At 46.1% G+C, this 24421-nt stretch overlaps 1 protein-coding gene across 1 annotated transcript in view; it reads right to left on the bottom strand.

Annotated features, from left to right (window-relative positions):
- The window catches only part of SHROOM3 (shroom family member 3), a 48247-nt gene that overhangs the window by 9136 nt on the left and 14690 nt on the right, over positions 1-24421 (bottom strand). The window contains exons 2-6 of the mRNA XM_032223559.1: positions 19431-19565; positions 14893-18214; positions 5614-5690; positions 2549-3412; positions 468-947 (exon numbers count right to left, since the gene is read on the bottom strand). Coding sequence (XP_032079450.1) covers positions 468-947; positions 2549-3412; positions 5614-5690; positions 14893-18214; positions 19431-19489 — 4802 coding nt within the window. The 5' untranslated portion in view covers positions 19490-19565. The remainder of the gene's footprint in view (positions 1-467; positions 948-2548; positions 3413-5613; positions 5691-14892; positions 18215-19430; positions 19566-24421) is intronic.

Raw genomic sequence — 24421 nt, 5'->3', positions numbered from 1 at the left:
AGATGGTCCTTGATTTACCACCGTAATCCAATCTGCCCATTATGGTTAAGTCATGACGGTCATAAAGCAGATCGGCACGTGAATGAGCCCATTTTTACATCCTTTTTTACGGGGGTCATTAAGTGAATGCCACGGTTATAAAACAAAAATCGTGGTTCTAAAGAGAGTCAAAACTGAGCAAGCTCTGTTAACATCGCAGGATAACACCCTAGTCTTTATTGTTTCCTGCCTGAGCCGGGGGTTGCACTAGAAGACCTCCAAGATCCCTTCCCTTTTTGTTACTCGGGGATGGTGACAGTGATGGGATTCAGCCGGTTCGCACCACTTCGGGAGAACCGGTTCTTAAGTTTCTGAGCAGTTCGATTAACTGGCTGTTGGAAGAAATCATTAGGGCAGAGAACCGGTTGTTAAGTTATTTGTATTCCACCACTGGATGGAGAATATAAAAACTTAAAAAAGAAACTTACTTGTTGCCGGCTGGAGAGAAATTACTGGCCGAATCCTTTATCCTTTTCTGCATTATTCTCTTCTTTGCAGTTTCTTTAAGCCCCCTCAAGCCTTGGGGGAAAATCCCCTCCATGAGATCCATCGTGGTCTTCATCTTCGAATCGGGATCCAGGATGCTCGAAAGCGACTGGTCCTGGTGCACAATTTCCTTAGCCAGGGACTCTTCCTTCAAATCCTCCCGTGTCTTCTCTTTCCTTTTACTCTTCTTGAGACGCAACTCCTTCTTTTCGGATTCCTCGTTTGCCGTCGCAGCTTCTTGAGAAGGTTCCTTCTCCACTGTTCCTTCCGCGGCAGCATGGCGCTCTTGCGCTTCCAGAGATGGAGGGACTCCGGTGGCTTTGGGTTCTGAAGATCCAACGGATGAAGAAATGTTGGCCCTGAGGAAATCTGGTCCCGGTTTCTCTCTCACAGTGAAGTCCCCGGAGAAAGCTTTGAGGTTCCTGTTCATGCGGGGCAGGAAAAAACAACACAGTTTTACATGAAATACAATTTTTTTTGCTACCGGTTCTGTGGGCGTGGCTTGGCGGCTGTGGCAGGGGAAGGATACTGCAAAACCTCCATTCCCTGCCAATCAGCTGGGACTCAGGAGGCAGAGAATAGACAGGGGCGTGGCCAGCCAGAAGTGGTATTTGCTGGTTCTCTGAATTACTCAAAGTTTCTGCTAACAGTTCTCCAGAACATGTCAAAACCTGCTGAATTTCACCCCTGGTTTTACACAACCTAACGACCACAGTACTGTCTTGGGCTTAAGGATATTTATTCATGTGATATGGCTCAGTGGTGGGATTCAAAAATTTGTATTACTGTTTCTGTGGGCATGGCTTGGTGGGCATGGCGTGGCGGGCGTGGTTTCGTGGGCATAGCAGGGGAAGGTTACTACAAAATCCCCATTTCCTCCCAATCAGCTGGGACTCGGGAGGCAGAGAATAGATTGGGGCAGGGCCAGTCAGAGGTGGCATTTACCGGTTCTCCGAACTACTCAAAATGTCCGCTACTGGTTCTCCAGAACTGGTCAGAACCTGCTGAATACCACCTCTGGAATGGCTGCATTAACATAAGATAAAGGTAAAGATTCCCCTCGCACATATGTGCTAATCATTCCTGACTCCAGGGGGCGGTACTCATCTCCATTTCAAAACCGAAGAGCCAGCACTGTCCGAAGACGTCTCTGTGGTCATGTGGCCGGCATGACTCAACGCTGAAGGTACATAGAGCGCTGTTACCCTTTCTATCCTATCCTATCCTATCCTATCCTATCCTATCCTATCCTATCCTATCCTATTTTCTATTCCATTCCATATCCCTTTCTAGCCTATCCTATTTTCTATTCCATTCCATATCCCTTTCTATCCTATCCTATTTTATCCTATCCCATTCCACTCCACTCCTATTCCTATTCATGAATGCTTATGTAAGGAATAGTTGTCCTCAAAAGATATCAAAAATATTATATGCAAGAGAATATTTGTAACTCAGGGTTCAGCTGTAGGGTGTTGATTGCTGTCTGTGCTTGGATGTTTTCTTGGTTGCTTTTGAATCTCATGATAAACAAGCCAGCAGTAAAAAAACAGCCTCATCAAGGAACCGCCAAGAACGGTCCCACCAACGTTGACAGGATTAGCCACCAATATATAAAAAGAGAACAAACCCCACTCCCTTCTAGCACTTATGATGTTACCTAGTTGGGTAATGAAACATCTGCAACAAAAGAAATCAAGCTCAGAGAGCACCAAGGACCCCACATAGCAATAGCAATAGTTAGACTTATATACCGCTTCATAGGGCTTTCAGCCCTCTCTAAGCGGTTTACAGAGTCAGCATATCGCCCCCAACAACAATCCGGGTCCTCATTTTACCCACCTCGGAAGGATGGAAGGCTGAGTCAACCCTGAGCCAGTGAGATTTGAACAGCCAAACTGCAGAACTGCAGTCAGCTGAAGTAGCCTGCAGTGCTGCATTTAACCACTGCGCCACCTCGGCTCTCTAGCATCCCACCCCATGGAGTAGAAAGAACTGGCAAAATCACTGTAATGTCCAATACCTTGTTATCTTCTCGTCTGCGAGACTTATAGAGCTGTCCGATGCTGGATTGTCCTCTTCAAAAGCCACACTTGGGGGCGGCGACGGGAATTCTTCTAGGTTGTCAACGGGACTCTCCGGAAGCGGTGGATAGTCTGATAGAGCACCCATATGATGAGTCTGGGCTTCTTGGAGGAAGACGTCATCGTCGTCCTCCTCTCGACAGAACGGTGGTGGGGAGATCTGAGGGTAGGTTTCGGAGATGCGCAGTGAGAACCTTCCTTGACCAGAGAGGGATTCTGGCTCCGAGAAGGAACTATTCTTCGAGGGGATCCCGTGCCACTGTTGGAAAACCTTCTGGCCGGTTGTTTGAGCAGAAGTGGAGCTCTTTGGAAGGTGGTTCTCTCTGGCCCATTTCATTTTAGCCGGGTGTTGTTGCCTTTGAGATGAAGTAGACTTGGACCTCCACATTGTTGTTTCTTCTGCTGGCTCCTTGCTTGGCTGATGGACACTTTCCAGGATCTGGCTCTGAGCTTTGCTGTGCTCTTCCTTGTCAGCTCTGGGCGGCCACCTCGTCACCGCGTTGTCCCCGGCAGCGGGAAAGTCGGAAAGAGTCGGGGTGGAGAATGCCGGACTACGGGAGGAATAGCTGGTTTTGGAAGGAGCCACCCGCCTGAAGCCTTGCTTGGCATCGGAATGCTTCTCCTTCGTATCCGGGCAAGGGGAGACGAAGGCCGATGTCCGGCTGTGATGTCGGAGAATATCAGGGACCTTCTGTCTCTCTGCGGCGGGCGCCGTGCTACCCACATTCTCACTGCTGTGATGAGGACGGTATTGCGTGAATGCCGATTTCTCGAGGTGACCTCGTTTGCTATTGCCGAATGACCTAGGAGAGAGCAAGGAAACAAGAGTTTTCTCAAAGGGAAATAAATTAAAAAAGAGGGGAGGGGGGGAAAAGCATTCCGACCCACCCCCTCCACCCTCCCCCAATTCAGGCAGGAATAATTTTATAGAAATAACCATGGAGGTGACTTATCATAAGGGAAGTTAGTAGACCAAAGTCTGCCTGGTAGTGTTGCGGCCCGCCAGCGGAGCTGCAGGCAGATTCGGACAGTGAGGAGGTTGGGGAGGAACATGGGTCAGGTCCTGGAGTCTGGGGGAGGCTCGGATGAGGGTTAGGGTTAGATCTTCCATCTGGGACTTTACTCCAAAGTCGACCCTGATTTCTGAGTTCTTCTGGCGGCTCTGCACATGCGCACACTGGGAACAGGCTCCAGCTGTTCCTCTGCCTCACTGCTGTCTAGCTCCGTAGGCACCTGATCACTGCTAGACGGCCTCGACCCCGTCTCTGCCTCCGACGCAGAGCCCTCGTCTGAGCCTTCCCCAGCCTCCAGGACTGGCCCATGTTCCTCCCCGACCTCCTCACTGTCCGACTCTGCTGCTAGCTCCAGTGGCCGCTGGCGGGCCACAACAGTTAGGGAGTATGACACAAATGTGTTAGGTTAATACATGACATTCCGAAATAGTTCTCATATGATTCCCCTGCCCTCCGGAGCAGTGATTATGCGGGACATGCAAAACATCCGAAGGGAGATCCTCTCCCAAAGCAACCTGCCCTCCCTCTGAATGTCGAAGCAGCTGTGAAGTCTGCAAGGATTAGCACAGGCTAAGTTTGGGGATTGGCTGGAAGTCGCTGTGAGTCTCCCAGTGGAGCTGCGGAGGAAGTGAAGCATTTGAGGGAGTTTGTGGCGGTGGAGGCGACTGGGATATTTTGGAACAACCCTCCTGGCCAAACTAGCCTTTCACTCAACCTGATGCAATTTGAAAAGCATCTCTTTGAATGCTCTCTTAGCCCTAATTATCCTTCCTTCCTTCTTTCTTCCTCTTTCTTCTTTTCTTCCCCCCTTTCTTTCCTTCCTTCCCTGCCTTCCTTCTTTCTCTTTCCCTCCCTCCCTCCCTTTCTTTTTTCTTTCTTTTCCTCTCTTCCTTTCTTCCTTCCCTTTCTTCTTTCCCTTTCTCCCTCCCTTTCTTCTCGTTCCTTCTATCTTTCTCTCTCTTTCCCTCCCTTCCTCTCTTTCTTTTCCTTTCTCTTTTTCCCTTCTTTCTCTCTCCCCTTCCTTGCTTCCATCCTTCCATCCTTTTTTCTTTCTTCCCTTTCTTTCTTCTTTCCCTCCCTCCCTCCCTCCCTTTATTTCCTTCCTTCCCTGCCTTCCTTCTTTCTTTCTCTTTCCCTCCCTCCCTTTCTTTTTTCTTTCTTTTCCTCTTCCTTTCTTCCTTCTTTCTTCTTTCCCTTTCTCCCTCCCTTTCTTCTCATTCCTTCTATCTTTCTCTCTCTTTCCCTCCCTTCCTCTCTTTCTTTTCCTTTCTCTTTTTCCCTTCTTTCTCTCTCCCCTTCCTTGCTTCCATCCTTCCATCCTTTTTTCTTTCTTCCCTTTCTTTCTTCTTTCCCTCCCTCCCTCCCTTTATTTCCTTCCTTCCCTGCCTTCCTTCTTTCTTTCTCTTTCCCTGCCAACCCCTTTCTTTCTTTCTTTCTTTCTTTCTTCCTGCCCTTCTTTCCCTCCCTCCCTTTCTTCCCTCCCTCCCTTCTTTTTCTCTTTCCCTCCCTCCTCTTTCTTTTCCTTTCTTCCTTCTTTCCTTCTTTCTCTTTCCCCTTCCTTGCTTCCATCTTTTTTCTTTCTTTCTCTTTCTTTCCCTCTTTCTTTCATCCTTCCCTCTTTCTTCTTTTGCTCCCTCCCTTTTTTCCTTCCTTCCATGCCTTCCTTCCTTCTTTTTCTCTCTCTCTCTTTCCCTCCCTCCCTCTCTTCCTTCCTTCCATCTTTCTTTCTCTCCTTCCTTCCTTCCTTCCTTCCCTCCTTCCCTCCCTCCTTCCTTCCTTTTTATGACAAATGAAAACTAGCCCAATTTGGTTGATGTGTGTTTGGAATTGCACGGAGCTCTTTCGTTGAAGAAAAGGCTCCGTGCAATGGAGCCTGAACGACATACGGAACAAGCTTACTGACTTTTACAGTTGTAGATTTTGGAAATAACATTTCTAGGCATTTTACATGCTTGCAAAACAGACACCAACCCCCATACAAACATGCTTACCTGCTTGTAGCACCCAGTACATAGAAAGGATCTTTCATAAAATGAGAGATTTGGTTACTGTCTTCCACCTGGAAATCCTTAAGGAGAAGAGATGGGAAGTTAAAAGCAAATTAAAAAGCAACATTGTTTTGTAAAAGCGAACTTCAGCAAATAATGTCTGGGCATTTTGACAACTGGCATGTTTAACAATGGTTCCAATGTCCTGGGTGTGTGTGTGTGTGTGTGTGTGTCATGCTTTTGCCATTTGCCACCTTCCCAAGTCACTTGCTGAGTGCCTGAATTTTGAACATGTGACATGGGAATTTTGTGCTCCACTGTGGTCGTAAGTCGAGGACTATTTGCACACGAGTGGACAGAAGGAAGAGGAAGGAAAACTGAATTGCCTCTGTGCTCACAGACAGAAAAAGACCAGGCTCTTGCTTCTGTTTTTGTCTCCTGTGCTTTGTATCCATATATAATTTTTTGCAAAAAATATATCACTGCATCTACATATCATCTTCCCTGACTCACTTCTGCCTGCTACGTAAAGTATTAAACACCTAAAACTTCTCCTGGAAAAACCAGAAACACGAATACACATTCAGCAATTGGCAAGTCCTCTTTCTTGGTCTCCGGTGACTTTTCTGAACTTCGCAAATAAGAGAAACGATCTTTTCTCCGTTCGTTTTGAGAAGGATGAAAGGCAAGGAAACCAGCCGAAATATTTAGGATCCAGGTGAGATTAAATCCCGGCCTTCATTTTGGTGCAACGGCTTTATTGCCGCTTAAGGAAAGCCTGTGGATTTGAGTGAGCCTCCCGAGCATATAATTACCTGTATTCACAGTCTAGATCTGAAAATTCAAGAAATAAAGTTGTTGGGTCGGATGTGAAAAACCCCGGGGATTAATTCTCCTAACTATCTTAAGAGCAAAATAAGACTGTTTAATTGGGATGCTATTGGGAATGTCACGCCCCAAGGACGGTTTGGCAGACAAGGAGAATGGATATGATATTGAATACCAATAGCCCTTACACTTATATACCACTTAATAGGGTTTACAGCCCTCTCTAAGCGGTTTACAGAGTCAGCCTATTGTCCCCAACAAACTAGGTCCTCATTTTACCCACCTCGGAAGGATGGAAGGCTGAGTCAACCTTGAGTTGGTCAGGATTGAACTCCTGGCAGTGGGCAGAATTATCCTGCAATATTGCATTCTAACCACTGGGAAGGAAGGGAGGAAGATAGCAATAGCACTTAGACTTATATACCACTTTGCAGTGCTTTTGCAGCCCTCTCTAAGCAGTTTAGAGTGTCAGCCTATTGCCCCCAAACAATCTGGCTCCTCATTTTACTGACCTCGGAAGGGTGGGAGGCTGAGTCAAACTTGAGCCAGTCGGTCAGGATCGAACTCCTGGCAGTGGGCAGAGTTAGCCTACAATACTGCATTCTAAAAACTAGGAGGGAGGGAAGGAAAATAGCAATAGCATTTACATACCGCTTCACAGTGCTTTACAGCCCTCTCTAAGCGGTTTACAGAGCCAGCCTCTTGCCCCCAACAATCTGGGTCCTCATTTGACCCACCCTGGAAGGAGGGAAGGCTGAGTCAACCTTGAGCCTGGTGAGATTCGATCTGCCAAACTGCCGACAGCCGGCAGTCAGCAGAAGTAGCCTGCAGTACTGCACTCTCACCACTGCACCACCAAGGCTCTTGTAACAGATATAAATTAAGCCAGGTAGCCCTTGCTATACAACTTGAGGTTATGAGCTACCGTATTTTTCGGAGTATAAGACGCACCGGTGTATAAGACGCACCAAGATTTCGAAGAGGTAAGTAATAAAAAAAAAGTTTTTGCCTTTCCTCAGCCCCCAGCAGCCCTCTGCAGGCTTCAGCAGTGCTGGGCCAAGGCATTTCTGCCTTGCCCCAGCCTTGTTGAAGCCTGTAGAGGCGCAGTGGTTAGAGTGCTGTATTGCAGCCACTGCAAGGTGGAGCAGTGGTTAGAGTGCTGTATTGCAGCCACTTCAGCTGACTGTTATCTGCAGTTCGGTGGTTCAAATCTCACTGGCTCAGGGTTGACTCAGCCTTCCATCCTTCCGAGGTAGGTAAAATGAGGACCCAGACTGTGGGGGCGATATGCTGACTCTGTAAACCGCTTAGAGAGGGCTGAAAGCCCTATGAAGCGGTATATAAGTCTAACTGCTATTGCTATTGCTATTGCTGGGGGCTGAGGGAAGGCAAAAACCCACCTGTTTTTCATAAAAATGGGATGCGGGCGGGGCTTCGGGAGGCCAAAAATGGCTGTATTCAGTGTGTAAGACGCACCAACATTTCCACGCTCTTTGGGGTGGGGGGGAAGATGCATTTTATACTCTGAAAAATACGGTAATAGGAATATGACTGCACAATGTGCACTCAGCAACACAGCTGCATTTCCAGGTAGGCCTCGACTTACAACCACATTTCTGCGGCTAAGCAAGACAGCGGTTAGGTGGGTTTTGTCCCACTTTGCAACTTTTCTTCCCACTGTCGTTAAGTGAATCACTGCAACTGTTAAGTGAGTAACCCACTTGAGAGACCGCCTTCTGCCAATTACCTCCCTGCGTCCCATCAGATCGCACAGGGTAGGCCTCCTCCGAATTCCATCCGCCAGTCAGTGCCGACTGGCGACTACGCGGAGGAGAGCCTTCTCAGTCGCAGCTCCGACGCTATGGAACAATCTCCCCGTGGAGATCCGCACCCTCACCACCGCCCAGGCCTTCCGCACGGCCCTTAAGATCTGGCTATCCCGTCAGGCCTGGGGATAAAAATCTTAGTTTGTCCCCTCCCGAATGATGAATGAATGTTGTGCTTTATTTTTAATATTATGTATTGTCTTATGTTTTTTTGTCTTTGTACCTCCCTCCCCGTGTTTTGTAAGCCGCCCTGAGTCCCCTCAGGGAAAAGGGCGGCCTATAAATTATAATAAACACTCTAAACACTCTAAAACCCAGTTGTTCAGCGAATCTGGCTACTCCGTTGACTTTGCTTGTCGGAAAGTTGCCAAAGGGGATCATGTCATCCTGGGACACTGCAACCGTCATAAATGTGAACCAGTTGCCAAGCGTCTGAATTTTGATCACATGACCATGGGGGTGCTGAAACACTCGCAAGTGTGAAATACGGTCACTTATTTCCAGCGCAGTTGTCACTTTGAACAGTCACTAAATGAACTGTTGTAAGTCAAGGACTAGCTGTATTCCAAAACCACAATGGTATAATGGCTCACCCAATTGTAATCCTAAGAGACTCTTCAATATCATCTCCTTTTAATGACCCCATAATCCCTTGCAGGGCGGAGTCTGGGCAACTGAATGGAGCAAGTGTGTTGAGTGGCCAGATGCCCTTCCTGTCGTCATTGCGGAGTTTTGTTCGGCAGATAAATTCTCATTGTTGCCAGAGAGAAATATCTAGGATCGAACTCACAGCAAGAGCGCCACCTCTAGGTCACCGCACCACTCTTTAGAGATTCTTCAATAGGTTGCTAATAAAACCACAGTGTATACGGAGAAGAAAACAGGAGTTTTGAGCTGCTAAATCTGTATTTACTCTTTATCCCATATATGTATATGGTGGTGCTGCTTGATTGAATGAAGATAACAACTATGAAGAGTTGCCAAGAAACAGGCACGCATTAGAAGGGATTCAACCGAACAGTTAGTTAGAAAGCCGCCTGACGGGAAACAAGATAATTTTCTTAATCTAATTTCAATCTTCTTTGAGTTTTCCAGCTCGCTATCTGATCTGCAGAATAAATGGTGGTGTGGGTTAGATCTGGATTTTTCTAGCCAGGGTGACAGCTGATCCCGAATAATAATAATAATAAAAATATTTCATATTCGCCTTCTTCTCTCTCTCTGCTATGAAAAACAAAGCCTTCCAATTAATGATTAAAAAGTGGGTGGATAATCATTGATTTACAACAGTTTGATTTAGTGACCGTTTGAAGTTACAAAGGTAGTGGGAAAGGCGACTTACGACCTGTTGGCGTGCTTCCACATTCACATGCTCAAAATTCAGACGCTTGGCTCAGAGGTGGGATTCAGTAGGTTCTGACCAGTTCTAGAGAACTGGTAAATACCACCTCTGACTGGGCCCGCCCCGTCTATTCTCTGCCTCCTTAGTCCCAGCTGATCGGGAGGAAATGAGGATGTTGCAGTATCCTTCCCCTGGAGTAGGAAGGGAATGGAGATTTTGCAGTATCCTTCCCCTGGAGTGGGGAGGGAATGGAGATTTTGCAGCATCCTTCCCCTGAGGTGGGGAGGCAATGGGGATTTTCCAGTATCCTTCCCCTGGAGTGGGGCGGGAATGGAGATTTTGCAGTAACCTTCCCCTGGAGTGGGGAGGGAATGGGGATTTTGCAGTAACCTTCCCCTGGAGTGGGGCGGGAATGGAGATTTTGCAGTAACCTTCCCCTGGAGTGGGGAGGGAATGGGGATTTTGCAGCATCCTTCCCCTAAGGTGAGGAGGCAATGGGGATTTTACAGTATCCTTCCCCTGGAGTGGGGAGGGAATGGAGATTTTGCAGTATCCTTCCCCTGGAGTGGGGAGAGAATGGGGATTTTGCAGTATCCTTCCCCTGGAGTGGGGAGGGAATGGAGATTTTGCAGTATCCTTCCCCTGGAGTGGGGAGGGAATGGAGATTTTGCAGTATCCTTCCCCTGGAGTGGGGAGAGAATGGGGATTTTGCAATATCCTTCCCCTGGAGTGGGAAGGGAATGGAGATTTTACAGTATCCTTCCCCTGGAGTGGGGAGGGAATGGAGATTTTGCAGTATCCTTCCCCTGGAGTGGGGAGAGAATGGGGATTTTGCAGTATCCTTCCCCTGGAGTGGGGAGGGAATGGAGATTTTGCAGTATCCTTCCCCTGGAGTGGGGAGGGAATGGAGATTTTGCAGTATCCTTCCCCTGGAGTGGGGAGAGAATGGGGATTTTGCAATATCCTTCCCCTGGAGTGGGAAGGGAATGGGGATTTTCCAGTAACAATAATCCAAAATCGAATACGAACATGGGCATTCCCAATCAATGAGATATCATGGTAGGATCTTTCTGTGGCATTTAAATGATCCCCCTGGCTAGAGTTGGGGTTTCCAAGTATGAAAAATTCAGAGGAAAAGAAGAAGAAAAAAGAGCTTGGGAAAACACACACACACACACTGGCTTTTCTCCAGATGCTAAAGATCCCATACTCTGAAGAGACAGGGACCCCAGCCAATCATAATTCACTGGGTCCCAAGATTACTTCGGCTATGTAGAACTGCGTCCTGTGGGGAAGGCAGCAGCTGGTGAGGGAGGGGCCCTTTTCAGCGCTCCCCCAAATTTATACGCGGGAGACCCATCAGGCGGGCAGGCTGAGGCAGGCTGGAAAGAGAGAAGCTGCAGAAGAGGAGAAGGAATGCTGGGGCCGAAGACAGATCGGCTGGCGAGATTGCACAGCTATCAATTTCCTCTCTCCTTTAAACAAATTCCTTGGGTGACACAGCTGTATAATTTATAGCCAGGCTGCACGGAAGACTACATTCCCTAAGGAGAGCCTGCAATATATACCGGTATATATTGGATGCATATATATATATATATATATATATATATATATATAGATAGATAGATAGATAGATAGATAGATAGATAGATAGATAGATAGATAGATAGATAGATAGATAGATAGATATAGATATAGATATAGATAGATATAGATAGAGAGACAGAGAGAGACAGAGAAACAGAGAGAGACAGAGAGAGAGACAGAGACAGAGGGACAGAGATAGAGAGAGACAGAGAGAGAGACACACACACAGAGAGAGACAGAGAGACAGAGAGAGACACACACACACACACACAGACACACAGAGAGAGACAGAGAGAGAGTTACAGAGAGAGACAGAGAGACACAGAGAGAGAGAGAGACAGAGAAACAGAGAGAGACAGAGAGAGAGACAGAGAGAGAGAGACAGAGAGGGACAGAGATAGAGAGAGACAGAGAGAGAGACACACACAGAGAGAGAGAGAGACAGAGAGAGACAGAGAGAGAGACAGAGAGACAGAGACAGAGAGACACACACACACACACACAGACACACAGAGAGAGACAGAGAGAGAGTTACAGAGAGAGACAGAGAGACAGAGAGACAGAGAAACAGAGAGAGACAGAGAGAGAGACAGAGAGAGAGGGACAGAGATAGAGAGAGACAGAGAGAGAGACAGACAGACAGAGAGAGGGAGAGAGACAGAGAGACAGAGAGACAGAGAGACAGAGAGAGAGAGTTACAGAGAGACAGACAGAGAGAGAGAGAAAGAGACAGAGAGAGACACACAGACAGAGAGAGAGTTACAGAGAGAGACAGAGACAGAGAGAGACAGAGAGAGAATGGTAGTCCAAGCTAGGCCAGTGGGAAATAAACCGCAACTCAAAAAAAGTCTTCCAGAAATTATCAAAATTGAGATAAGCTTTGTTTTTATCCGTATCCCTGCTTGGCCTTCTCTAATTTCTACTGTTTTAAAAAACACAAAATAAGTCTGGATTCCAGAGGTGGGGGGAAGGGGCCATTAAGAAACCCAAGGGAGCATCAATTTTGGTCAGTGTAAAAAAGATGTGGAGACTTTGGAAAGAGTGCAGAGAAGAGCAACAAAGAGGATTAGGGGACTGGAGGCTAAAACATATGAAGAACAGTTGCAGGAACTGGGTATGTCTAGTATAATGAAAAGAAGGACCAGGGGAGACATGATAGCAGTCTTCCAATATCTCAGGGGCTGCCATAAAGAAGGGGGAGTCAAGCTATTCTCCAAAGCACCAGAGGGCAGAACAAAAAGCAATGGATGGAAACTAATCAAGGAGAGAAGCAACTTAGAATTAAGGAGAAATTTCCTGACAGTTAGAACAATTAACCAGTAGAACAGAAGTTGCCTCCAGAAGTTGTGAATGCCCCAACACTGGAGGTTTTTAAGAAGATGTTGGATAGCCATTTGTCTGAAACGGTATAGGGTTTCCTGCTTAGGGGGTTGGACTAGAAGATCTCCAAGGTCCCTTCCAACTCTGTTATTCTATTCTATTCTATTCTATTCTATTGCTATTTAGTTGTGTCCGACTTTTGTTGGCTGTACAGGTAGTCCTTGGCTTACGACCACAATCAAGTCCAACATTTTTTTTTGCTAAGCGAGACAGTTGCTAAGTGAGTTTTGCCCTGTTTTATGGCCTTTCTTGCCACTGTTGTTAAGTGAATCCCTGCAGTTGTTAAGTGAGCAACGTGATTATTTAAGTGAAGCTGGCTTCCCTATTGTTTGTTTGTCTGAAGGCTGCAAAACAGAATCACATGACCCTGAAATACTAAGAAGCGTCATCAGTTGCCAAGGCTCTGAATTTTGATCTGCAATGGTCCTAAGAGTGAAAAAAAACCAGTCACTAAATGAACTGTTGTAAGCCTTGGACTACCTGACTGAACTCTTTTTAAAATTCCTATTTGCGTATCTACATTTGCACATTTCTCCTTTCCTGAATGCCTGGCCATTTTGCCAACCCCGTCAGCAGCCATGCTTCTGTGCCATTAACACAAACTCACTTAACGACTGCCTCGCTTAGCCACAGAAATTCGGGCTTGATTGTGTTTTGCAAGTCTATCTTAATAGTATTAAAGGTAAAAGGTTCCCCTCACACATATGTGCTAGTCGTTCCCGACTCTTGGGGGCAGTGCTCATCTCCGTTTCAAAGCCGAAGAGCCAGTGCTGTCCGAAGACGTCTCCGTGGTCATGTGGCCGGCATGACTAAACGCCGAAGGTGCACGAAATGCTCTTACCTTCCCACCAAAGGTGGTTCCTATTTCTCTACTTGCATTTTTTACATGCTTTCGAACTGTTAGGTTGGAAGAAGATTCGAACCGCCGAACTGCCGGCCTTTCTGATCAACAAGCTCAGCATCTTAGCCACTGAGCCACCACGTCCCTATCTTTATAGTATACCCATATAGTACATATGTGTCCCTATATTTATAATATACCTATATAGTACCGTATTTTTTGGAGTATAAGACGCACCTAGGTTTTGATGAGGCAAATTTTTTAAAAAAAGTTTTTACACCTGCAAACCTCCCAAAAACGGCTCATTTTTCGTGAAAATAGCCCCATTTCCCCCTCCCAAAAGGGCATGAATAGCCCTTAGGAGGCTTGTAGAGTGTTCCAGGGGGTGGGGGGGGGGGAAATGAGCAAAATACAGCCCTTTTTTCACGAAAACGGGCCCATCTTTTGTCAAAAAAAAGAGCATTAGGAAGCTTATAGAGTGCTCCTGGGGGCTGGGGCAAAACTGAACGAAACATGGCCCATTTTTTGCTTATTTCTGCCCTCCCCAGCCCCCAGGAGTTCTCTGAAAGCCTCCTAAAAGCTATGCATGGCCATTTTGGTGAAGGGGCGGGGCTTCGAGAGGAAAAAAATGCTGTATTCGGTGTATAAGACGCACCCAGATTTTCACCTTCTTTTTTGAGGGAAAAAGGTGCATCTTATACTCTGAAAAATACGGTATATCCCTATTTTTATAGTATATCCATATAGCATATCCCTATTTTTATACTATACCCATATAGTTTATCGTGACCCGTCAAAACCGCGCTCGACTAAGCCACGCCCGATTAAACCGCGTCGCTGACGTCATCAACAGGGCGACAACAGCCAGCGCGGAGAAAGAAGGGCACTTTAAATAGCGCTTTGAAAGCAAGCCGATTCAACTTAAGGTAACGGTTAGGTTTAGGGTTAGCTTTAGGGTTAGGTTAAGGGTTAGGGTTAGGTTTAGGGTTAGGTTAAGGGTTAGGATTAGGTTAAGGGTTAGGTTTAAGGTTAGGTTTAGGGTTAGGTTAAGGGTTAGGTTTAGGGTTAGGATTAGGTTTAGGGGGGGTTAGGTTTAGGGGTTAATTTTAGGTTTAGCGTTTACAGCGTGCTTCTGTCTCTGTGCTGTTGTCGCCCTGTTGATGACGTCAGCTACGCGGTTTCGTCGAGCGCGGTTTAGTCGAACGTGGTTTTGTGGTGGAACCATAGTATATCCCTATCTATATATCCATCATCAAACCTCTCGGTCCCCTGAAATACCTTGCCACCCAAATTTACGGAATTGTGGGTGAAGAAAATTGGGTGCTAGTGAGTCGATAGAGCAAAAAATGTTCTTAAATTGTCTCAAGATTTAGTGGAGCCTCAGAAAAACAACCACCGGTGCCTTTGCAAATAAGAAGACACAAGATTAACAAACCACAAGCAGCTTGTGAAATCTCTTTGATACCTGTACGTACCTGGCACATTTTATCGGCTGAGGGAGATGACCTGGATCGTACGTGCATGGTCATAGGCTGGTTTTCTGTCCGATCCAGCAGATCTTCTGCGGAAGCCGATTTCCCAGGCTTCTTGGTGAGCCGCGTCTTTTTCTCCAGGATCTGGTTGACGGGCTGCGGCGGGGTGCAGAGGTCAAGATCGGTCTGTGTGCTTTTTGTCAGCTCCGGATTCACTCTGTGATCTGGGCGGCCATCTGATTTCAGCCAACTGGGTGTGGAGCTTTTGCTGTTACCGCCGTGATTTGGAGGGCCCGCCATCTTGCTCTCGAATTCAACGGGATTAAAGCAGCCGTGAAGCCCGGGCAGAGGAGAGTAAACGTGCCCCATTCTAGAGGCCCATTCTAGAGTCTCCCTGGTGTGAAAAAGACTCTGGTCTTGGAGAGAATTCATGCTGGAAGCCGGGGACAAAGATTGGCTCTCTTGGCCGTTGGTTTGCCGGCATGGGGTCTGCGATCCTTCCCTTTCTTGAGAAGCCGACGAAGGGCGCTTCCCAATTTTGCGCTTAATATAATCCGCCAGGGCATTTTGCTGCAGCTGCTTCAGCTCTGGCCTTGAAAGATTGATGGTGGAAGAAGCTTTGTTCTCCTTCTCGAAGATCTTGCGTCGGTCCGCCACGGTGCTCTCTTGGAAGACAAACTGGAGCATCTTCTTCTGAAGCGAGGATGGCGAGAGGTCGTTATCCGACACGCCGATTTCATTCATCTTCTCTGGTTCGGAGTAAGACCTCTTTTTCTGCTCCGAAGTTAGCCGTTTCCGTCCCCCGATACGGTGCACGTGCAGAGGTCCCGGGAGGCCATCCTTATTGATAGGATCCATCTTGATCTCCGTCGGTGTGATGCTGTGCCTCTCCTTTGGGGTATGTGGAGATGCTGTTGTGCTCCTCATCCCGGTGAGGGCTGAAGCGGGTCTTGGCGTACTTCTCTGAACCTCCTTCCCAAAAGCAGGGCTAATGTTGAGGTCCTTACGTCTGAACGAGGTGGCCCTCAAAACTTTCGACTGGGCATCCTTAATGCTGTTCCTGTAAGTCCTGTTAACAGGGTTAATTTCCCGCTGCGAGCCGTGCGGTTCCTTGGCGCTGACTTTCTGTAAGACTTCTCTCTCGGGTTCATCCAACAACTGGAACGTACTACGGCTCCTCTGTAGCTGCCCAGACTTTTTGTGCGACTCCTTGCTGGAGCCCCCGTGGCGGTAGGTGCTCTGCTGATCTGGCGGTGCTACCAAAGCCGCCGCAATTGCCCTCTGCTGCTCGGCAGAATACCGGTTGGCCTTTTCTGGTTTGCCAGTACTTCTTTCATTTAGATAGAGCACATTTGGGTACAGGTCTGAGTTATTTGTGCTGGCCGGCCTGCCGTGTTCATCCAGCAATTGACCGTATTCTTGAGAGTTATGTCTACGTCGGCTATCTTCAACGCCGGACTTCTTTGAATTTTGGCTCAAGCTATTTGCGCTCTGCGGGCGCGGATGGCCTTGTTCCCGTCGCTCTATCTTGCTGACCTTCTCCAGCACAGAACACCGGGTCTTCCTAGACTCCTTTTTCCCAGGCCAGGGGGGCTGAAAGCTGTTGTTGCTGCAAGATCGGAACTGGTCAGCTCTGAAATCGGAGGTCTTTGGGAGCAATGGAGAGGAAGGTTCCTCATAATTTGGTTCCGCGCTGTGGCTATAATCGGCACTCATCGTGGCATCTCGGTGATCTTCTGTGGCACGCCATTCTCTCTCCTGCCAATATTCTGGGGTCTGCTCTTTAATATCCTTTTCTTCCTGGTTGGCGTAGTTAACCAAGTGCCACTTGGCACCCGAACAATTCCTACCCGATTGCGCCTCCTTCAAATCCATGGGGTTTTGAAGCTGAGTGCTCTCTGGGATATTTTGCAAGGAAGAGAATAGGAACTGCTTCGCCTTGTTGGGGTTCCACTGGTTTTGTGCAGCAGGATCGCCCTCATTTATCGGCAGGTTGGCATTCCAGTCCTCTGGCTGTTCCTCTGAAGTGTACGCCTTTGATGGGCAGAAGGCTTTGTTCTCAGCCACCGCATCTCGCAGGTGAAATGACCACGGCTGAAAAGCATGGTTCAAATATTGGGCATCGTTCGCACTTTCTTGGATGTTGGGTTGCGCGGTATAGGGGAGATCTGCTTCCTCTTCCTGTCTCGGAGAGGTTGGGTAGGCTTGAGGATGGGTCCTGTATAAGACGACTTTCGAAGTCTCATTGTCCATCTTTTTTTTCCCTGCTCCGGAGGGTCCGCATTCCGGATGGTAGAAGACGGTTGCCTTGCTCGGGATGCTCTGGTTGCCGTTCTCATCCACGACGGGAAGCGGCTTGCAGGAAACGGCCTTTTCGTAAGAAGCAGGAAAAGAAGCCGGAGGAGGAGCGTGACCGCTCTCTTTGGCAAGCGCTGGGTACACCAGCCCGCTGTTGTTCGCAGAAGGGTGAGGAACCTGAGCAAAATGTGGTTCGGGAGAAGGGACGGGGTAAACCCCAGTAGGCAGCAGGGGCTGTCCTGGTTGAGTAGCTTGGGGGTATCCTTGTTTGGGCTTCATGGTGGGGCTGCCCTCTGGACTCCTCTCCATCACGGTGTGGAGCTGTCCTTCTAGGAATCCCGGTTTCGAGAGCTGCCCCGGAGGCGGCGCGCCCTGGCCTAGGAGAAGCCAAGCGTTTTTGGAATGGGTCCTCAACGCCTTTCTTTGTTCGTGACTAGACCAAGAGGTGGGCCTGTCGTGATGCCTGGTTGCTGCGTAGCTATCACTTCGGGTGGGCGGCATGGGAGGCCCCTTCGCGTACTGGCTCTCGTTGTCCAACGAATTCCGCCCCTGCGGGACTTTGTGATGGCCGTGCGGCCTGCTGGCGCTGTAAGCTTTAGGGTGGGCCTCCCCGCTGGCTACGAGAGCAGAGGACTTCACCTCATACTCCTCTGAAATGCCTCTCTGGGCATTGTAGACCGTCTTAATGTACCGTATGTCCGCCTGACGCATGCCGCCTTCTTGCGGCCTGGCTCGGGAATGCACGTTCTCCATTGAATAGGATCTCTCCTTGCAGAAGGGAGGCAGCTGATACTCGGGGGTGCTGGAACTGGTGGAGAAAGAGCTGTAAGCAGAATCCCTCTTGCTGTGAAGGTGAGCGAGTTGGTCGATGCTACTGGTGGACTTGGCTGGCGAAAGATGGCAGGAAGGGTGGGCGTATCCCGCCGGCAGGTGATCTAGACTCTCCATGCTCCCCCTGGAACTGTACTGGTCGGGACTTCTTCTTAAAAAGCCATGGTCGAAGTTGGAGAGGTCGTTGGTGGAGGAACTGGAGCAAGCAAGAAAGAGAGAGAGACACACACAAACACAAACACAGAAGGGAACACTTGGTTAGCGTGACTATGCGAGTGAGCAAGAGAGAGAGAGAGGGTGGAATGGATTTATAAAGGGACGGAGGGATATGTTTAGTTTATAGAGGATGGACAAAAAGCCATATTTGGGCTTCGTGCTGTTCTTAGTGTGCAGTCATCCTGGTTTCCTAGAATGAACCATTTTGACATTGAAACACATGTCTCTTATTTATGACTCTAAAGGGAGGGGGGGAAATAGATGGAGGAGATCTCCAGAGGCGGCTTTGCGGGGAAACGCATGTGAGTCAACTGCACCCATGAAATTCATCACAGGCATCCTAAACATTGCCGAAATATTCAGACATCATTAGAGGAAGGAAGATCAGGACAAGGGGGGGGGGGGGAGAAACCAGTCCTTTTCTAAGTCTTCCCCCGCTTCAATTCCCCCCCCCTCTTTTAAGGTGCTGATGGTCATGGCGTTTGGGAAACTCCAACTAGACTTCCTTCCTCCTTCCCTTTCTCCTTCCTTCTTTCCTTCTTCCCCTCTCACCTTCCTTTCTTCCCTCCTCGGTCTCCTTCTTTCCCTTTCTCCTTCCCCCTTCCTCCTCCTCTTTTTCCTCCCTCCCCTCCTCTCTCCTTCCTTCCCTTTCTCCTTCCTCCAATCCTTTCTTCTTCCTTCTTCCCCTCTCTCCTTCCTTTCTTCCCTCCTCTTTCTCCTCCCCCTTCCTCCTTTCCCCCTCCTCTTTCTCCTCCCTCCCCTCCTTTTTTCATTCCTTCCTTCCCTCTTCTTTTTCCTTCCTTCCATCCTTTCTTCTTCCTTCCTTCCTTCTTCCCCTCTCTCCTTCCTTTCTTCCCTCCTCTTTCTCCTTCCTTCCCTTTCTCTTTCCCCCTTCCTCCTTCCCCCTCCTCTTACTCCTTCCTCCCTTCCTTTTTTCATTCCTTCCTTCCCTCTCCTTTCTCCTTCCTCCCATCCTTTCTTCTCCCTTCTTTCCCTCTCTCCTTCCTTTCTTCCTTCCTCTTTCTCCTTCCTTCCATTTCTCCTTCCCCTCTCCTCTTTCTCCTCCCTCCCGTCCCCTCTCCTTCCTTCCTTCCTTCCTTCCTGCCTCCCTCCCTCCCTTCCATCTCTATATACATCCCACCACATCCCCCCACTTCTCAAGGGCTGATCTGTGGTCAAGACATGGCCAGAGTTACCTCGGATGGTAGGCTTGATGCCAAGGACTGCTTATCGTCCCCTGAGATATTTGCATCATACTGAGATCGGCTGGGGTCTCCGGGAACTTGGCTGGCTGCCAGGAGTGTGATCTGTAGCCCACTGGATCACTTTGCCTGCAAAGAGACAGAACGGCGAACCTTGTTAAGAGTTGGCTATTTGCTCAGGTACCTTGGTGTGGATAGCACCATCGCAAGTCTTATTCAGCATTTACCTTGGGCCAAAAATGTGACACTGCCCAGAATTTCAACATGCCACAATCCCTGCTCTCTGATTTTTTTTTTTTATTCCACTAGCCGATAACCTGGCATTTCCCCAGGTATTTATTTATAGAAGGAAAATGTCTGGACCAAATGTAATTTCTAATGTTGGATTTTCCCCCTTATCACAGGGACCGCCCCCGCTGTGGAGTACTGTGAAGCCGTTACCATGGCAACTCCACTGCGCTGCACAGTAGAAGGCATTTTAAGGCACAACAGGCTGTATCTTAACAGAACACCCCCCCCCACGAGGGGTGTTAGGGGAGTCTTACCCCCACAGTATTTGTTTCCAGAGAGTAATCTGTGTACCAAGTTTGGCTGATTGATTGATTGATTTGATTTATTACATTTATATGCCGCCCTTTTTCCCCGAAGGGGACTCAGGGCGGCTCACAATTCAATCAGGGAAGGGGGTACAGACAAGGGAATAAAAAAAAGACGAGACATAACAATACAAAATTTAAAAAACACACAACAACCATACCATTCAAGAAGGGGGGCAAAAACTCTTTAGCCCCAGGCCTGTCGGAACAGCCAAGTTTTAAGGGCTTTGCAGAAGGCCTGGAGGGTGGTGAGAGTTCGAATCTCCACGGGGAGCTCGTTCCAGAGGGTCGGAGCAGCCACAGAGAAGGCTCTCCTCCGAGTAGTCGCCAGTCGGCATTGGCCGGCAGATGGAATTCGGAGGAGGCCTAATCTGTGGGATCTGATCGGTCTATTGGAGGTAATTGGCTAATATTGCTCGAGGCGTTCCAGAGTTATGCGCGCACGCGCACACACACACACAAACACACACACAAACAGACAGTGCTCTCTCTGTGTGTGTATGTATGTATGTATTTTACTCTTCTACACATCAGGCATGAAGAAATCACCAGGCTGGAAAAACAATTATTTATTTAGCTGGGGCTGGATGTTCTAATTGTGGCGATCTGAATACTAAGCAAACACAATACTGTGTGCTGTTCGTTTTGGCTGCACTTTATCAGCGTTAAGAGCAACGAGACCTTTTCAAACTCAAAAGTAAGTCTGGCTGTTACGTGTAATTGATTTGGGCCGCTGTAAATCGCATATTTCGTAGGAGACTCAGAATACAGACCAAGAGAGGCGCGGCAGTGAAACCTTACGTAAACTCATTTCTGTCTCCATAGCGGGTAAATTAAATCATTTCAATCAGAAGCAAATCCATGAAAAAAAAAATGTAGAGAAGAGATGATTTCTGTAGAATGTATGTAATTCATGGATAGGCCCATGTCATGCTGGGGATACCAACGATAGACTGAGTTGGAAGGGACCTTGGAGGTCTTCTAGTCCAACCCCTTGCTCAAGCAGGAGATCCTATACCATTCCGGACAAATGGTTGTCCAATCTCTTCTTTTATTTTTCCTAGAAAATTTTTTTATTTTCCATTTTCATAGCATATAATCACATGTATACTATTACATAGTCAATATCATGTTGTATTATTAAGTAATTACATCAATTCATCTTACCATCAGCTACCAAAGAGAAAAAAAAAACAGTTATTGGCTCTTCTGCTCTCCATACACCATATTTATACCTTATCCGACACTTTCTTCCCCCTTTCTCCTCCCCCTTTCTACCTCCTTTCTTCCCTCCATCATCCTTTTCTACTCTACTTCCCCTTCCTTTCTCCTTCTCCTCTCTTCCCTTACCACTCCTCCTTGTACACCTCATCTACCCCTCCTCACCCTCTCTCCTGTCCCTCTCTTCCTATCTTTCTTCTCTCCTCTGCTTCCCATTCTTCCTCTAATTCACTTGGTGCATTTCAGCTTCTGAGCAAACTCCCTTTTGTGTTGATGGTATTTATAATTCCATTTCAATATACATAAAAAAGAAAAAAATAGCAGTATACATGTACAATCATAATACCTTAAAATCCAACACCCCAATCTCTTCTTATAAACCTTCTTATAAAACAACCCACAATTTCAGGAGGCAAGTCGTTCCACTGATTAATTATTATTCTATTCTATTCTATTCTATTCTATTCTATTCTATTCTATTCTATTCTATCATCTTTTGCAATCTTCTAACCAGCAAACTTCAATGGGGAAGCCAGATTCCCTTAACAGCCATGTTACTAATTTAAAAACCGCAACAGTTCACTTAACGACGGTGACAAGAAAGGTTGTTAAAATGGGGCGACATTCACTTAACTGTCTTGGAAACGTGTGGCTCAACTTATGTGGCTTCCACGTTTTTTTTAAGGACTACCTTAAGGATCCTTGATTTCTGATTTGCATATTACGAGACGCCAAAGAAACCATCGGATTCCCCAGATGGATGGGATCAGCCAAATCTCCTGTGAGGCAGCTGGGTGAATAATGCAAGAATTCCGCAAGAGCCTGTCTAAAAAATATATATCCCGGCATCAAAAATAGATACGCTGCATTTGGAAGAGCTGAATAAGTACAACAGAAGTGTGGAAAATTGCAGGGAGTCATGACTATATATTGAATAAAGAGGCATGCAAAAATGACTAGTGGAGAAAAGTTATTTATAGCCAGTGACGTTGCTTATGTAGATTTTTTTTTGGGAGGGAGGAATGGACGGATGGACTTGTCAGAATAGATAAATATTTGATTCCATGCCCTCCTGACCCCAGACCGGATTTAAATAGAACTGCCCATCCCTGCTACGATATACATGCAGCAAAATGAGGAACCAATGCTTCATAATCTCAGTGCTGTTTAGTTATAGCTTCTGTCATGCTGGCAAGACAAATTGGTAGTTATCCATATTCTCTCATCTTTACATGGATTAAAGAAACAAGAGCTCTTGTCTGGCTCTGCGTCTGATCATCCTTGCCAGAGGAGAGTGGAGGTGTGTGTGTGGGGGGGGGGGAGAAATGAACATACGGGGTTGCAAAAATAGAAACGGCTCCGGGTTTTAGAAGAGGATTTTCTCCACATTTGATTAGTAGAAAGGACATAGAATAGAATAGAATGGAATAGAAATGAAACAGGAATGAATAGAATAGAGCAGAATTAGAACTAGAACTAGAAATGAATGGAATAGAAATGAATAGAGCTAGAAATGAATAGAAATAGAAATGAATAGAATAGAATTAAAAATGAATAGAATAGAAATGAATAGAATAGAAATAGAAATGAATAGAACACAATTAGAAATAGAAATAAATAGAATAGAATAAATGATGAATAGAATAGAAATAGAAATGAATAGAAATAGAAATGAATAGAAATAGAAATGAATAGAAATAGAAATGAATAGAAATAGAAATGAATAGAATAGAATTAAAAATGAATAGAATAGAAATAGAAATGAATAGAACACAATTAGAAATAGAAATGAATAGAATAAATAATGAATAGAATAGAAATGAACAGAATAGAAATAGAAATGAATAGAAATAGAAATGAATAGAATAGAATTAAAAATGAATAGAATAGAAATAGAAATGAATAGAACACAATTAGAAATAGAAATGAATAGAATAAATAATGAATAGAATAGAATTAAAAATGAATAGAATAGAAATGAATAGAACACAATTAGAAATAGAAATGAATAGAATAGAATAAATAATGAATAGAATAGAAATGAACAGAAATAGAAATGAATAGAATTAAAAATGAATAGAATAGAAATAGAAATGAATAGAACACAATTAGAAATAGAAATGAATAGAAATAGAAACGAATAGAACACAATTAGAAATAGAAATGAATAGAAATAGAAATGAATAGAATAGAATAAAAAATGAATAGAATATAAATGAATAGAATAGAAATAGAAATGAATATAAATAGAAATGAATAGAATAGAATTAATAATGAATAGAATAGAAATAGAAATGAATAGAATTAATAATGAATAGAATAGAAATAGAAATGAATAGAATAGAACACAATTAGAAATAGAAATGGATAGAATAGAAATGAACAGAATAGAATAGAATTAGAAAGAATAGGGCAGAATTAGAAAAAATAGGATAGGATAGGATAGGATAGAATAACGGAGTTGGAAGGGACCTTGGAGGTCTTCTAGTCCAACCCCATACCTAGACAGGAATCCCTATACCATTTCAGACAAATGGCGATCCAACATCTTCTTAAAGACTTCCAGTGTTGGGACATTCACAACTTCCGAAGGCAACTTCTGTCCCACTGATTAATTGTTCTAGCTCTCAGCAAATTTCTCCTTGGTTCTAAGTTGCTTCTCTCCTTGATTAGTTTCCACCCGTTGTTTTCTTGTTCGACCCTCAGGTGCTTTGGAGAATAGCTTGTCTTCTTCTTCTTTGTGGCAGAGAGATATCTACAATTCATTTAGTGATCATTCAAGGTTGCAGAGGCACTGAACAAAGTAATTTATGATTCTTTTTTCACACTTACACCCATTGGCGCATTGGAGCATCCCCTGGGTCACATGTGGCAACTGACTCGTATTTATGACGGTTGCAATGCCCTGAGATCCCGTGATCACCTTTTGCGATCTTCTGACAAGCAAAATCAAGACCATCCGCTTAACCAGCTGCTAACTAGCTTAACAACTGCAGTCATTCACTTAACAACCGTGGAAAGAAACATCACTTAACAACCGTCTTGCTTAGCAACAGAAATTTTGGGCTCCATTATTGTCGTAAGTCGAGGACTACCTGTATTTTCATTTATTCTTTTTAAAAGTCTCTAGATCTCTTTTTTTATAGCTTAAGGTCATGTTTACCTACC

The sequence above is a fragment of the Thamnophis elegans genome, chromosome 9 (genome assembly GCF_009769535.1).
Source record: "Thamnophis elegans isolate rThaEle1 chromosome 9, rThaEle1.pri, whole genome shotgun sequence".
NCBI lineage: Eukaryota > Metazoa > Chordata > Lepidosauria > Squamata > Colubridae > Thamnophis > Thamnophis elegans.
Note: the sequence above shows the minus strand (reverse complement) of the source record. Positions and strands in the feature narration are given on the sequence as shown.